At 35.2% G+C, this 16720-nt stretch overlaps 1 protein-coding gene across 6 annotated transcripts in view; it reads right to left on the bottom strand.

Annotated features, from left to right (window-relative positions):
* PTPN4 (protein tyrosine phosphatase non-receptor type 4) overlaps positions 1-16720 on the bottom strand; it is a 219612-nt gene that overhangs the window by 67359 nt on the left and 135533 nt on the right. For all 6 annotated transcript variants that reach the window (XM_040645905.1, XM_040645921.1, XM_040645912.1 and 3 more), the window contains 3 exons: positions 14470-14533; positions 10858-11030; positions 2668-2736 (listed from right to left, as the gene is read on the bottom strand). In XM_040645905.1, coding sequence (XP_040501839.1) covers positions 2668-2736; positions 10858-11030; positions 14470-14533 — 306 coding nt within the window. The remainder of the gene's footprint in view (positions 1-2667; positions 2737-10857; positions 11031-14469; positions 14534-16720) is intronic.

Below are 16720 nucleotides of genomic sequence, written 5' to 3'. Positions count from 1 at the left end.
TTTTTTAAAGATTTTATTTATTTATTTGACAGAGAGAGAGAGACAGACATCAAGAGGGGGAACACAAGCAGGGGGAGTGGGAGAGGAAGAAGCAGGCTCCCAGAGGAGCACGGAGCCTGATGCGGGGCTCAATCCTAGGACCCTGGGATCATACCCTGAGCCGAAGGCAGATGCTTAATGACTGAGCCACCCAGGCGCCCCAGATGAACTCTTTAACGACTTACCCTCTGTAAGCCATTTCTACTGAAAAACCACTGCTTCATTTAAAACACATCTACCATACCACATACATTACAACAAGAGCTGAGGCTAACGCAGTGAATAAAACAGACAAAACTCCCACCCTCATAGAGCCTACATTCTAGTGGGGGAGATGGACAATAAAGGAGGTCATCTCTCAAGGCTCTGAGACAGGAAAGGAGCCAAGCGTTCAGTATCTCAGGCAGAACAGTAAGAACTATTCTGCAGATGTTAAAAGTGTGGGTTAGAACTGGGAGGCCTGCATGAGAATCCTGCTACATCCTTGACTATCTCAGTTAAATCATTCAGACATGCTATGCTCAGTTTTCTCACCTGTAATGGAATTTACCTAACTGAATTATGAGGATTGTGAGATCATACACAAAAACTGCCTGGCACAGATAAATATAAAATAAGTGTTAGCCACTATTAGATTCACTGACTATCTTCTGTCCACTCACATCACCATACAGTTGATTCCACCACAGCAGCCAGAGTGATTCCCCCCCTTCTACTCCCGTATTTTTATTATGGAACATTTCAAACATAAACAAAAGTATAAAGAATAGTTTAATAAACACTGCACTCAGGACCCAGATTCAACAATCATCATCACGGTCAATCTTGTTCCCTCCCTACCATTTACTTGAACCCTCTCACCCCAATTATTTTGAAGCAAATCCGAGAAATCAAGATATTTGTAAATATTTCAGTTTACCACTGTAAAACACGGCAACTCTGCCAGATGGTTAAAATGGAAGTCAGTTTTTATCCCTTCCAGTGGGGGATCTCAGCCCTTAAATCCAAAGTCCTTACCATTTCTAACATGGGGTCATACAAGTTCTGGCTGCTTCCTATCTTCCTCTCTAACCACTTTCTCTAGCACTGCCTTGCTCTTTCTGGTCCATCACTGGCCTGCCTACTCTTCTTCCAACATGACAAGTGGGCTCCAGCTCCATGGCCTTGTGCTGGCTCAATCCTTTTCTTACACTAGATACCTGTTGCACCAATCAGAATTTAAGCTCCATGGGACTAAGCTGTGTATTTGTTTTTCACTGTATTCCCAGGGCCTGAAACAATGCTCAGTAGAGTAGTTCTTAGATAAACATTTGCTGCCACCAATTTGGTCATTCTTCCTCCTTTCATTTGTTGGATAATCCTGTTAGATTGTTGTTCACGCATCTCAAAGTAGACCTGTGCCAGTTTAACTCCTTTTTCCAATACAAATTTGTTCTCTTTCCTGTAACCCCTTGTCCATTTTATGTCACCCAAATCTGATGGTCTTTCTGGATACTCCTGTCTCTAACACACCTCCACCTAATTGATTAACAACTTCTTCTAGTTCTACATAGAAAATGCTCCCCAAATTTGTTCCCTAGTCTCCATTTCATCACCACTGTTTTAGTTCAGGCCTTCATTATTTTCACTTGGAATATGGTAATAACCTTCTAATTGGTCTCTTGGTACCAAGTCCTTACTTCTTTTTCTTTTTTAAAGATTTTATTTATTTGACAGAGATAGAGACAGCCAGCGAGAGAGGGAACACAAGCAGGGGGAGTGGGAGAGAAAGAAGCAGGCCCATAGCGGAGAAGCCTGATGTGGGGCTCGATCCCACAACGCCAGGATCACGCCCTGAGCCGAAGGCAGACGCTTAACTGCTATGCCACCCAGGCGCCCCCAAGTCCTTACTTCTAACCCATTCTCCATCAACTGCTCATATACCTGTTTTCTAAAACATAAACCTATGTCATTTCACTTGTTAAAAAGCAAACTGGTTATAAATAGCTCCTAAAAATATGAAGATAACTAAATGGCACCCGAAAAAATAAACTTATTTCTTAACAATGTCATTTAAAGAAATATGGAAATGGACTGAATAATATATGGAATTAATTATTATGTTATTCAAAAATGTTTAAAATAATGAAGGAAATGAACTTTCTAACAAAATGTTACAATCGTAATATAATACTTGATGCAGACTGCTCAGAACTACAATGCTTGGCACAGGGTTAATTTCACTCACATAAAAAACAACAAAAAAAGGGAATGAATAAACTAGACAAATTATTTCATTACTCCCTCAACATAACTTGTTGTTTAATTAAATAAAGGATCATGTGATAATTCTGTAATCACATTTGGAAAAAGAGTTTTTAGTAATTTTAATCTTTTTTTTTTTTTTAAAGATTTTATTTATTTATTTGACAGAGATAGAGACAGCCAGCAAGAGAGGGAACACAAGCAGGGGGAGTGGGAGAGGAAGAAGCAGGCTCATAGCGGAGGAGCCTGATGTGGGGCTCGATCCCATAATGCTGGGATCACGCCCTGAGCCGAAGGCAGACGCTTAACCGCTGTGCCATCCAGGAGCCCCAGTAATTTTAATCTTTTAAAAACAATTCAGACACTGAAATAGAGGTGGCTTACCTTGCAAATATCCTGTCTTTATTTGCTTTTTCTTTGCCATACTGAACAGACTGGACTTCAGTTCTCCCACTGAAATACATAAACATGCACAATAATAAAGTCTTAGAACTCTAAGATAAAGTAACAACATACGACATGATTATACTATGACTTCCTAAGAGACAAATTTCTAGCAGAGGATAAGAAGAAAAGACTGGACTAAATTTCAGTTCTACCTGAATGGATGAAGCTTATTTATGGCTCTTGCATTAATGAACAACGTGTTCCACAGACACTCCATTTTCAGGTACTTTATTTGAGAATGACTATCACCGGTTTAGTCTGTGGTTTAGCTAGTGTCTGTATTACTCCTTGATGAAGGACCTGAAACATGGGCAATCTTGAAGATTCTTGCTCTTTCCTTGGGCTTTTCCTTCTTGTCTACTGATAATTATCGCAGATTCGAAGACTGGTTATATCCTCAAATCCTTCCTTGCCCAGACATAGGCAACTCCAGACTTTTGTATACAGGAAGAAACTAAGGACAGAAATATGGTTGCGAACTGGGTACTATAGACAATTTGTCCTGAAGTCGATCCGTCTAGCAAGCACATAGCTCATGCATGGAAACTAAGCCTCCTCTGTGGTAAACCAATGTGTTCAGACCAAATCTGTTACTAAAAACTTGGTTCTCAGAGAATTTGCTACTTGACACATCACATTATTTAAGTGTGAATAGACATAAATGTCTAGTATACCAAATATAACCATTTACGTATGTAGATATCTAATTCAAATAAAAACAGCCAAATATAGGTTTCTAAAGCAAAGCAAGCAATTTTAAGATCATCTTCCATGGGTAAGTATAGATACATGTGAACAGAATGGTCTATCTGTTGAAGTTTTAATGGAAAAGTCAGAAACCTAACCATGATTTTTAAACTTTTCTTAAGAAAATATATTTCCTCTAAGAAGGATAAAGTATACCTGCAATTGTGAACAAGGTAATAAATTGAGGTTTACTATTGTTTTGTACTTCCACATTAGGACAATGACTTTAATCCCCTGGATATTTTGGAAGAGAGATAATAAAAGTGCGTATTTGAGTAGGCTGGTGGAGGAATTAATAGATTCTCTGATATCTGAATTCCATCTCTCAGTTTAAATAATATATCAACATTTTAAGTCTTACAAAGTTCTAGTACTTCCAACCATTGCTTATTATGAGGGAAAAAATATTCATTTAATGCATACCTATTAGGGATAGGTCCATGTCCAGATAACATCTGTCGTGCTGCCATTCCTACCTCAATTACAAGATTATTAATCACTTTGATGATTAAAAGGTGTTTTGGATATGTTTTAAAAGTTCGTAAGGACTACAAACATAAAACTTAACTTTCACAACTATAAACAAACATGGTTTACTTATATACACTAATTTAATGTTAACTGAGCTCTCATGGGCCTCAATTCTCCTCCTGTGCTCAGCTAAGTTTTGTAGGAGGCTTGCTAGCCAACAACCTCTATTTTCTAGGTTCCTTCCTAGCCAACTCACAATTTTTTCTACTTTACTTTTTTTCTGATGGGAGATTAAAAAGTAGGGGAAGTCAAAAGCAGAAGACTGACAGACGCTGGTGGCTGTTGTAGTAATAGTGGGAATAGGATGCTGGGAGAAACAGCACCTTATAGATGGTATGTACCATCGCTGATCAAAGCAGCACCTCTTGGGCAGATCCAGAACCGCCTATGACAGTGGCTCTAATGATGGAGCAGCAGATTAGGCTTATGGACTCCAGCCTAGACGTAACACACGTTTCTGATCCTTAAGCGTTACCCATTCGTCCTGTTTACTTCTCTAAAGCCTTCCTCCTCCCTTTTGTTTTGCCAGCCTCTCTAATACCTGTGTAACCAGTTCCCTCAAGTGGCTTTTACTTGAAAAATCAAAAGGACTTTTTGTGTCTCTGGTAATTTACCAGTGAAGAGGATTCAAATGGAACACTATTACTCAAAAGGCTGGATTAACAAGCTGAATTTTGTAACAAAAACATAAAGGTAAAATTGAAATATGAGAGAGCATTAAAGGTTTATATTTCATATTATCCATAATACTTTCTTTAGGGGTTTAATATTACTATTACTAGAATAAAATGCAAAACTGTACCATAATCTGAGAACACCAAATTCTGACAGTAAGATATTTATTTTTAGAACAATGAGAAAATGACAATTGGTAAAAGAACACAGGCTCATTATAAGTAATTTCAGCAATACAGAAAACCAAAGAAAAAGTTTTAAAACCCCAAGTTAAGAAAATAATAAAATAAAATTAAAAAATAAACCCCCCAAATTTAGCCAGTCTTATCCTGAAGAAATAATCTCAACTATCAGCAGGTATAAATCATTCTAAAACACATCTCTCTAATTCTCTTCACAGAACAATTATGCTACATATCCCACTTTTAATGAAAACAGTATTAAACTGATTTCCCTTGAACTAAAAGAAAGAAAAAGACTGCCATTCATATATAAAGAAAGATTAGGAAAACCTTAAGGAGCTGGTGTTAATACTTAATTTTTGTTAATATGGATTCTCATACTTCCACTAGTCCCTTGCTTCCTCATTTTTTTATATTGTTTTTACTTTATCAAAGTTTATAACACTTCAATTCTGTTCTATAGTCATAATTCTGATAGTTGTCAAGGATTAGTTCTATGTTTAAAGGACCTACCCTTCATTCTTAGTTCTTTTACCAGGATTCTTCTTAAGTCATGTTGACTTATCTCTCGGATGGCTTACTTTTCTTAAAAAAGTTTTTTTTCTGGGTGGCTGGCAGCCTCAGTCAGTAAAGCATGTGACTCAATCTCAGGGTTGTGAGTTAGAGCCCCACACTGGCTGGAGATCACCTACATATAAAATCTTAAAAAAAAAATTTTTTTTCCCCAGATGGGCTCAGAGGTGTTATATTCCCTGAGGTTTTGTTTATTTGATAATGTTTACTGGCTTCAGACTTGAATGGCAAACTGGGTAAGTTTAATATTTTTCAGTCACTTTTTTCCTTAGGATGTGGTAGACAAAGAGTGGCTCACGTTATTATTAAAAAGAATACCATAAACTTAACGCCAAAAAATTCATTAACTTAGAGGAAAGAGATGAATTCCTTGAAATAAATGAACTACCAAAGCTCACTGAGAAGAAAATCTGAACTGCTTTATAGCTTTAAAGAATATGAATGTGTTGCTCAAAAGCTTCCTATAAACAAAACTTCTGCCCTAGATGGATTAATTGGTAAATTCTGCCAAACATTTTTTTTTAAAAGATTTTATTTATTTGAGAGAGAGCAAGCGTGAGAGAGAGCATGAGCATGGGGAACAGCAGCAGAACAGGGAGAAGCAGACTCCCCGCTGGGCAGGGAGCCCGACGCAGGGCTCAATCCCAGGACCCTGGGATCATGACCTGAGCCAAAGGCAGACACCTAACCAACTGAGCCACCCAGGTGTCCCCTGACAAACATTTTAAAAGGAAATAATACCATTACTACAGAAACTTGTCTGAAAATTGAAAATGAGGGAACACTTCCCAACTCATTCAGTGAGGCTGAAATTACCCTGACACCAAAACCTGACACTGATATTACAAGAAAAGAAAACTACAGAGCAATATCCTTCATGAACACAGATGTAAAAATTCTAAACAAAAATTTGGCAAACTGAATAAAACAGCACAGAAAAAGGATAACAGATCATGACCAAATGGGGTTTATCCTAGGAATGTAGGGTGGGGTTCGCACTTGAAACTCAATGTAATTCATCATACAAACAAATTAAAAACCATATAATCTTTGTAATAGCTGCAGAAAAAGCATTTGACAAAAACCAATATCCAAACCTAACAAAAACTTCCAGGATATAAGATGTAGAGGGAACTTCCTCCACATGCATTATCTACAGCATCTATGAAGAGCCTACAACTAACATACTTAATAGCGAAAGACTGAATATCTTCCCCCGCCCCCAAGACAAGGAAAAGACAAGGGTATTTATTCTCACCACTTCTATTCAGCACTGTACTGGAGGTTCTAGCTGGGGGAATAAGGAAAGAAAAGGAAATAAAAAGGATCAGAATGGAGAGGAAGAATTGAAACTGTCTTTATCCTCTAGGTAGAAAATCTGTTGGAAGCTACAAAAAAGCTCCTAGAGTAAGTGAGGTAAGCAAGGTCTCACTATTGAAATCAGATCAACATTTAAACAAATCAATTGCATTTCTGCTTAATAGTGAACAATATGAAATTAAAATTTAAAAAAAGACCTCAAGAAATTAAGGATAAATTTAGCATAGACCTGTGAAACTTGTAAATTTGTGAAAGACCTGTACACTGAGAAACACTGAGAGAAGTAAAAGACAAATAAAGATATACCATGTTTCATGAGTTTGAAAACCCAGTATTTTTAAGATGTCAATTCTCCTGAAATTGATCTACAGTTTTAGCACAATCCCAATTAAAATCCAAGAAGCGGGGTTTTTTTGGTTTTTGTTTTGTTTTGTTTTGTTTTGTTTTGAGAAAGAGAGAGAGTGTGCATGAGCGGGACTGGGTGGTAGGCAGAGGGAGAGAGAGAATCTCAAGCAGGTTCTATGCCCAGTACAGAGCCCCATGTGGGGCTCCATCCCACAACCCGGAGATCATGGCCTGAGCCAAAATCAAGAGTTGGACACTCAACCGACTGAGCCACCCAGGGGCCCCCCCCTAAGAAGTCTTTTTTGTAGCAACCGATCAGCTAGTTCTAAAGTTCAGATGAAAATGCAAAGGACCTAAAAAATTTGAAACAACTTTTAAAAAGAACAAAGTTGGAGGACTAAAACTACTATAAAACTTAATTATAAATAAATCCAAATATAACTCCACACAAATACTGAAAACTGATTTTCAACAAAGGGGCAAAGGCAATTCAGTGAAGAAAGAAAGAGTAATCTTTGCAAAAAATGGTGCTGGAACAACTGGCTATCCATAAGCAAAAAAATGAACTTTATATATTTTTTTTGTATAAACTTCACACCACATACAAAAATTATTTCCAAATGGATCACAGATCTCAGTGTAAGAACTAAAACTATAAAACTCTTAAAAGAATACAGCGGAATAAATCTTTTCAGCCTTGGGTTAGGCAAAGATTTCTTAGATATGATGCCAAAAGAAAGATCCATGAAAGAACACAATGGTAAATTAAATTTCATCAAAATTTTGTACTATTCAGAAGAGCTAACAACAGGCACTGATGAAAATGTAATGGAACTCTCACAGCTAGTGGGTACATAAAATGCTAAGAACTGCTTTGAAAAAATGATTGGCAGTTTCTTGCGAAGTTAAACATACATCTACCTTGTAATCTAGCCATTCCACTCTCAGGTATTTAACCAAGGGAAGTTAAACCATATAAATACTTCTGCATGAATGCTCACAGCAGCTTCATTTGTAATAGCTCAAACCTGGAAACAACCCAAATAGGGAAACAATAATCACTTAATATCCATAAGCAAGTGAATGGATTAACATATTGTGATATATCTATACAGTGGAATAATACTCCACAATAAAAAGAAATTAATCACCAATACAGACAACGACACGGATGAATTTCAGAATAATTATGCTGAGTCAAAGAGGCTGGACTAAAAAGACTATGCAACATATATGTTTCAACTTATATAAACTTCTATAAAATGCAAACCAATTTATAGAGACAGAAAGCAGATCAGTGGTTGCATGGGGACAAAGAAGAGAGGAAGATAGAGGTTACAGAGGAGCATAAGGGAAAAATGGGGGAGGATATGCTTGCTATCTTGATTATGGTGATGGATTCAGGTACGTAAATATATCCCCAAACATCAAATTTTAGATGATAAATACGGTAGCTTATTGTACACCAATTACACCTTAATAAAGCTGTTTAAAAATATAAAATCTGCCAGTACTAGGGCCATATTCCCCCAAGGGCAATAATAACCTGAATGGTAGGTATTGCTCCTCACCCTGCCAATATTTTTTTCTTAGATTGTTCTTTAGCATGTTTTTATTAATATCTGTGGTTGAAATTTCATTCTGTTTCAGTGATTTTTCTCCGAAACTGGTTTAACTGTCTTTTGTACTTGTCATTGTGACTAGATTTTGTTTGCTGTGGTACAGATTGGGTAAAATCCTTCATTTTTCCCTCATTGTATCTGACACCAGTCTAAGTCACCGTTGAAGGCAGGTTAATACATTCTATGCACTTCTTTGTTGCCTAAGAGAAATGGTGTGTGTACATTTATGTGTATGTCACATTTTCAAGGACAGAGGGAAGGAAGAATTCTGCTAAAGATAAGTGTAGTCCTTAGATAATAACCCTGATGATCACTTAATTAATTATTAAGTTTATTGAGGGCCTACTGTTATGGTCTACGCTATTTTCTCAATGGAGATTTCTTTTACCCTTCCAGAGATTTAGATAAGGCTTTTTTATTTTCTTTTCGACTTTCACCAATGATCTAATACTTGCTCTCTCAGTCTGTCCGTCCATCCATCCACCCATCCATCCATCCAAGTAGGCTCCACACCCAGCATGGAGCCCCAGTGTGGGGCTTGAACTCATGACCCTGAGATCGAGACCTGAGCTGAGATCAAGAGTTAGACGCTTAACGGATGGAGCCACCCAGATGCCCCATCAGTCTATTTATTTTTACATTTATGAGTAGCATCACCTTACTTTTCTCAAAATTGCTTTTAGTAGGTTACAGAACAGTTAAACATGACACCATTTAAGAATCTGCTGTGCCATTTTTGTAGTCAGAAGTTTCCTAATTCTGTTTAAGTGCTGCCACTGAATTTGGGGACTGCTTTTGGGGGGGGCATATATTTTTAATAGTATATTAAAAGCTTTATGTTGTTATTTTTTCTGAGATTACAAACTGGGCATTTATAAATGTTTGTGATTTACAATATATATCTTTTCTGGGCCACATCTCAACATTTTCCACATGAATATATAACATGAACTAATTTAACACATAATGATAAAAGGTTTTATTTACTGAAGATGGAAAATCTTTTGTGAAGCAGAAACAGAAATGGATAACATTTGTTTTAGTAGAAGATTATGAATGACTTTGCTCTGTGATTCTTACCAGGTTGCACTTAAAAAACTAGCTTTCATGGATCTTTTAAGAACTCCAGAGGCAAAATTAACCAGAACTTCTCCAAATTTAGAATTATCCCTCAAAGACTGTTCCTTCAGGAAAAAGTAAAAGCTATCAAGAATAAATAAGACAGTTTTAGGAAAAGGAATCTGGTGTTACTGTTCAATGACTAAATGTGATTTTTGCATAATAGCTGTCTGAACTCTTCATAACAAAGGGTTTAACAAATACATAAAAAAGCAAAGTACAGTTATCCCCCACTTTTTCAAAGTTTGTGTTATGCCACTCTGCTTTTACAAAAAAAGGGAGAAAACAGCATTCAGCATTTGTTTTGTAGCAAGCCACTGTACAGGCTGCGCACACCGCAAGTAGTGAGAGTACCCCACCAAGCTCCTTCCAATGAAGTACACTCAACATTTCAGCATTAAGCCGCCAGAGCTTTGAATTGTGTCTTTGAGCAGCTGTGCTTTATCTCGATTTATTTTGTGCATTTGTTAGCAAGATGTGTCCTAAGGTATCAGAAAAAAGCCTATGAGAGGGGATTCTTGGGGTCTGGAAATGCTAAATAATTTTTCCACATAAATTAATGGTAATGGCTTTATTTTATGTCATTTGGCTTACAAAAGGTTTGATAGGAACATTCTTCTTCTGGATGGTGAGGGAAACTGGCAATTATATGCTCATGCAGAGGGTACTTTCGCTTTTACAAATAAAGATGTCTTAGAACAAAGAAAAGTTTTCTTATAAATATTTAACAAAGACACAATGGAATATATAACACATCTAGAACGTAAATAATATGATTAATTTGCTTTAGAAAATAATGATTGGAAATATAGGCAACGGAAGAGGTTTCTCCATCTCGTTAGATCACAAGAACCTTTAGAATTTTTTGCTGATCTATAGGGTCCACGCTCCAGAGATTTTGACTCAGTAGGTGTGTATGAATTACAAACATTCTGTGATTGATTAAAACAGACCTTTATTTTAAAGTGAGGAAAAATCCAATGACAAAGCATTAATGCATAAGCAATACTCACCAGTACCGAAATTTTGAACCTAAAGTAAAATAATGTGCAAAAAAATTCTTTTGAGGTGGAAGTGGTCTGTCCAAACGGAAGAACGTGTGATGTTCTACACATGCTTTCCACAAATTTTTGCATGCTCTGTAATTCACCATATTAAATCCCAATAATGTTTCTCTAGATTCATGCTGTAATAAATGACAAAATGCAGAGAAACCAGGAAAACATCAGGATCTAATGCTCCATTTAGTTTTCTTTCTACAGATAAATATTCTAGCCTTACAAACAACTAAACCTTGTAGCACAGTACCTTTTTTCTTAACCAATAAAAAAGAAGTAAAATAAACGGAAAGGTTTGTAAAATGTGGATCTCACCTAATTCTGTAATATTATGACTCTTAGGGCTTTTATTTTAGAACATAGTTAGAAATAAGTTTAAAAATTGATATATATGTTTTCAAAACTTACTAGCTATAATTCTATTTCAAAATATAATCCTGGCCCATAAATTTTTTTTTAAGATATACTATCACACCTTTTAAAAATATTTTGAAATTTATAAATCTAGATTGTCAGTACATAGGAATATTCATTCAGTACTTCTGAACAATATTATGCAACTCAGATGTTAAAGTAAGCAGCAACATAACAGAATCATTTCTTTAATTTTTCTCTAAAACCTTGGCACAATTACTATTTAAATGGTTTCACTGAAGTAAACTAAATATAGTAAGGCACACATGTTTTAAGTGTACGGTTCTGGTTTCCACACAATGAATGCAACCATTTAACACCCAACCAGAACAAGAAATGGATTATTACTAGCAACTCAGAAGTATTCTTTGTGCCCCCTTTCTACGAGATTATCTTTGCAAAGGTAATCACTCTTCTGACTTTTATCACCATAGATTATTTATACCTGTTTTTGAACTTTATATAAATGGAATCATATATACCTGTCTATAGGTCTGATTTTTTTTGTTCAGTATTATGTTTCTAAATTCATCCATATGGTTGTTAAAGTCACTTTCATTCTATGTAATATTCTACCATATGAATATACCAGTTTATCCATTTGTTATTGATAGACATTTGATGTTTCCAGTTTGAGGATAAAAAAATTCTGCTATGTGTGTGCATTTCTGCTGTTGGATCGTAAGATATTTGTGTTCATCTTCAACAGATAATGCCCAATATATATACTTCCTCCCACAAGCAGTGTATCCTCCACACATTCACCAACCACTCGCTTACTAATCTTTTCATTAACTATTCTGGTGGATGTATAGAAGCATCACATTTTGGTTATAATTTATACTTCCCTGATGATTAATGAGGTTCAACACCTTCTCATGTTACTGGCCATGTGGATGTTCTCGTTTCTGAAGTATCTGTTCAAGTTAGTAGCATATTTTTGGATTGGGTTGGATATTTAACCAGGGATGTGGTGTATTATATACATGTTCTGCGCTACTTCACTCCCTTAATGATGTCTTTTGATAATACAGTTTTTAATTTTAACACAGTCCAAGTTATTGATCTTTTCTTTTAAGGTTAGTTTTCCTTCTACGTCCTGTTAAATGTTTGCCTATCAAAAGATACAAAGATATTTCCGTAACTAAAATACAGTAAGATGCCCATGTATAAACATTAAATTACTATGTTAGAAGAGAACATGCTTAATATACCACTTCTTGATCACCAAAGAATTCTACATTATGCTTAACAGTGGCTTGGCAGGCCCTAACTAATAGTTTACATGTTGTACCACACTCCATAAATAACGCAAAATGATAGAGAAGGTCTTACACAGAGCAGTATGCAGTAATGCCTTTCAGTAGAAGCAACATCAAAGAATCGTATACGTTCTTTTGACACCTCGCATAGTTCAAAAATTCTGTGTGATTTTGACTTCCTACTAATTGTATTTGGATAATTTGTAACAAATTTGCAATAAAATCCACCCTCCACATTTTGTATAAAATAGACACAAAATGTGGTATTGAGAGATAAGTAGTTCTATAAAGTTTGGGTATTTAAAAGTAAAGAGATATTTCAGAGAGAAACATTAACAAGGCATCATTCTGTAGACTATGACTATATACAGTCTTTAATCAGTTGTTAGATGACTTTTGTTGATGTTATCTGTGGCTAAATATATTTCTAATGATATACTACCTCGGAGAATGGTTGTGAGGATTAAATGATGTGAAAATAGCTGTGTAATTATCAGACACATAGTAAGACCTCAATAAATGTTAAATACCACAACTATTACTGCTAATAATGATAGTACTATTAATAGGAAAAAAATTAGAAAAATTGACTTCTACATTGCCTTCTACCAATATAATAATTAAAAGTAAAATATTTGTTCTCTAGTTTCCAGATAAGATGTTCCGAAACATGTACAAAAATTTTCATTCGCAGCATTAGTCATAATAGCCACAACCTGGAAATGCCAACTGTGCACTAATATAAGAATAAATAACTTATGGTATAATCACTCAATATGATGCCATTCAGCAATAGAAAAATTATTGCTATGTGCAAAAATATGGATGAACTCACAATGTTACGGGTAGAAAGTAGACAAAAAGAGAACATTATGTATGATTTCATTTTTTAAAGTTCAAAAAAAAGCAAATTAATCCATGGTGATACAAATGAGAATAGTATTTACCTCTCAGGAAGGTTAATAACACAAATGGGCATCAGCTCCATTAGCAATAATACCAAGCTGTTAGTAATGTTCTACATATTAACATTATATATTTATTATATACTTACCAAACACTACCCTTAATATTTGTATACTTTTCTGTGTAACTCAATAAAACTATAGAAAAATTTTAATATTTTTGAGTATAAATGATAAATCATAGTCACTTAGATCATTACCCTCTGATAAAATGCAGCTGACTCAAATATTTTTAAGGTTTCAAATACATTTTACACATATAAGCACACACAACCATCTTGAAATCCGCATTAAACTTAATAAGAAATAATTTAAAAATAAATTATTTTGATTAAATAAATAAAATCATTAACAAGGTGAAGTTCTTTCCAGCACTGTACTTTCCACGATAACTCTATGTGTTGTATTTAATATATAAAAAGGACATCACCATTCCCACAAAGGGAGGAAACATACTACACATTCATGAACTAGAAACAAAACTAAACACTCAGTCTCCCTAAAATAAAATGAGCTACACATGATAAGAAGTGCTGCAGATTAGTAAGGAAATACATATATACACATGCACACATATATATATACACATACATAAATATATAAATATATATAAAATACTGTTACCACCCTCATGAATAGACCTTGGCAACTGACAATGAACATCATGATTGGGATCAATTTCAAAGTTCGAAAGAGAGCAAAATGGATATATACAGAAGAACTTTGAATCAGAACCACAGTGACACTATGGAAATAAATAAACATTGTCATAAAATGTGAATTAACTAACTCAGTAGGCAGTTACCAACAATATTAGTAACACTTTCATTCATACTAAAAGTTCGGCCATGAATGACTTCATTTCTTAAGACTTCATTTATATAAATATATTCATTTATACTAATCATTATTAGATCACTACTCACCACTTCTTTTCTAAGTTGAACAAAAAATTGTTTGCACTTAAAAGAAATTTTTACAATCTTCAACCTGGATAAAAAGAGAATGAATTGGAGTATTTAAAATACTGAATAAAAATAAAAACATTAACTTAAGAAAATAATGTAAAAAACAATCTTTTAACAGTATATTCAGTAAAATCTAACCAATCATATATACACACATTACATAAGAAATCTTCAAGATTTCTTAGAAAGACATTACAAAATCTTAATGAATATGAACCTAACAACAGAGCATCAAACTACAAACTACATTTTCATGAAAAAATAATTAGAATCTATATACTCAATTGAAGAAAGTCTTATCAGCATATTTGCTGTGAACTATACCTTTCCCAATTTTATATCTAGAGAAATACATAAAAACACAAGTCACAAATTAAAATTTCAAGATATGCCAATAAGATATACCAAAAACTACAAGTAGTTTTCTGATTCTATAAGGATCCTAGAAATCACCACTCTGTTGTAACAAGTAAAAAGCTCAACTGATTGAGAAATCAACACCTCTTCTTGGATTCAGAAGAGAAGGGAGGGTGCAGGAACTGCTGTTCCCAGGATCTGAGAGACTAACAGGTGAATACAGAGAAGGGCAGCTTACCAGAGCAGAGACTCATTGAGCAGAAACTGCCAGAGGTACCAGTGCCAGAGGAACCTGAACTGTAATTTAAGAATTGTTGGAGGTTCCGTGTGGACAAATTCAAGAGTGAAAAACTCCAGAGGGACCCAGTTATGGGCTGGGGGGGCCTCCTGCAATATTGTGAAATTTATCTCTAGGAGCCCAACCAGAAACCCACGGTAAACATCAGAGAAAAATACCCTTGGGTTTCCAGCAAGGGAAGGGGGAAAGGAACCATCTTGAAACAAACGGGAGTACTCTGTTCTTAATAAGGTCTGCCTACAGGGGAAAGTAGTTAACCAAAGCCTCACTTGCTTGGGTATTACTAGAGCTTAACCAACCTGGGGAAGCCTAATCAGTTCACTCTAGCCATCCTATCCCACCTAGCAGGGAGGAAAAAAACAGAGAAACACTTGGGAAGCTCACAGTCTAAAGGCATGGGCTCACTAAAACACTGAGAGCTAATCATAGGATACAGAACACTTGCCATCCCCCTCCATCTCAAAGCAACATTACTAAGGGCCTATTTATAGAAACTTCCTTTTACTGGAATATCATGTCTGGCTATCAAAAAATTACAAGGCATACCAAAAGGCAAAAACACGATCAAAGAGACGGAACAGAACCAGACATGGAAGAGATGCTGGAATGATCAGACTGGGAATTTAAAACATCTATGATTAATATGCTAAGGGCTCTAATGGATAAAGTAAAAAGCATGTAAGAACAGATGGGCAATGTAAGTACAGAGATGGAAATCATTAGATTTCATTAGAAAGACTACCCCCACCCCCAAATGCTATGGGTAAAAAACACTATCACAGAAACAATACTTTTCATGAACTTATTGGTACACTGGAAACAGCTGAGGAAATAATCTCTAAGGCAGAAGATACGTCAATAAAATCCTACAAACCCCAAAAGCAAAGAGAACAAAGACTAAAAAAGAACGGAACAGACTATCCAAGAACTGTGGAACAACTACAAAAGATGTGACATACAGTAACATATGGTAATGGAAATACCAGAAGGAGAAGAGAAAGTAACAGAAGAAATGTTTGAAACAAAAATGACTAAGGAATTTCCCCACATTAACATCAAATGCCAAACCACAGATCAAAGAAGCTCAGAGAACATGAGCAGGATAAATGCCTTAAAAACCACACCTAGGTAAATCACTTTTAAATTACAGAAAACTACAGATAAAGAAAAAATCCTGAAAGAAGCCAGAAGAAAAAAACATCTTAAGTACAGAGGAACAAAGGTAAGAAGAGTTAAATCCAACTTCTCAGAAATCATGAAGCAGGAAGAAAATAGAGTGGGTAAAGTGTTGAGAGGAAAAAAAAAAAAAAACCGTCAACCCCAAATTTCATATTCTGTGAAATTATCCTTCAAAAATGAATGAGAAATAAAGACTTCCTCAAATAAAAATTGAGGGAATTTGTTGGAATGAGACAGGCCTTGCAAGAAATGTTAAAAGAAAAAAATATATAATATAGGCCAGAAACTTGAATCTATATAAAGAAAGGAAAAGCATTAAAGAAGGACTAAGTGATGGTAAAATAAAAACTTCATTTTTCTTATTCTTAACTGATC

This window comes from Ursus maritimus, unplaced genomic scaffold, assembly GCF_017311325.1.
Source record: "Ursus maritimus isolate PB19 unplaced genomic scaffold, ASM1731132v1 scaffold_1, whole genome shotgun sequence".
Classification (NCBI taxonomy): domain Eukaryota; kingdom Metazoa; phylum Chordata; class Mammalia; order Carnivora; family Ursidae; genus Ursus; species Ursus maritimus.
This window is presented reverse-complemented; position numbering and strand designations above follow the sequence as displayed.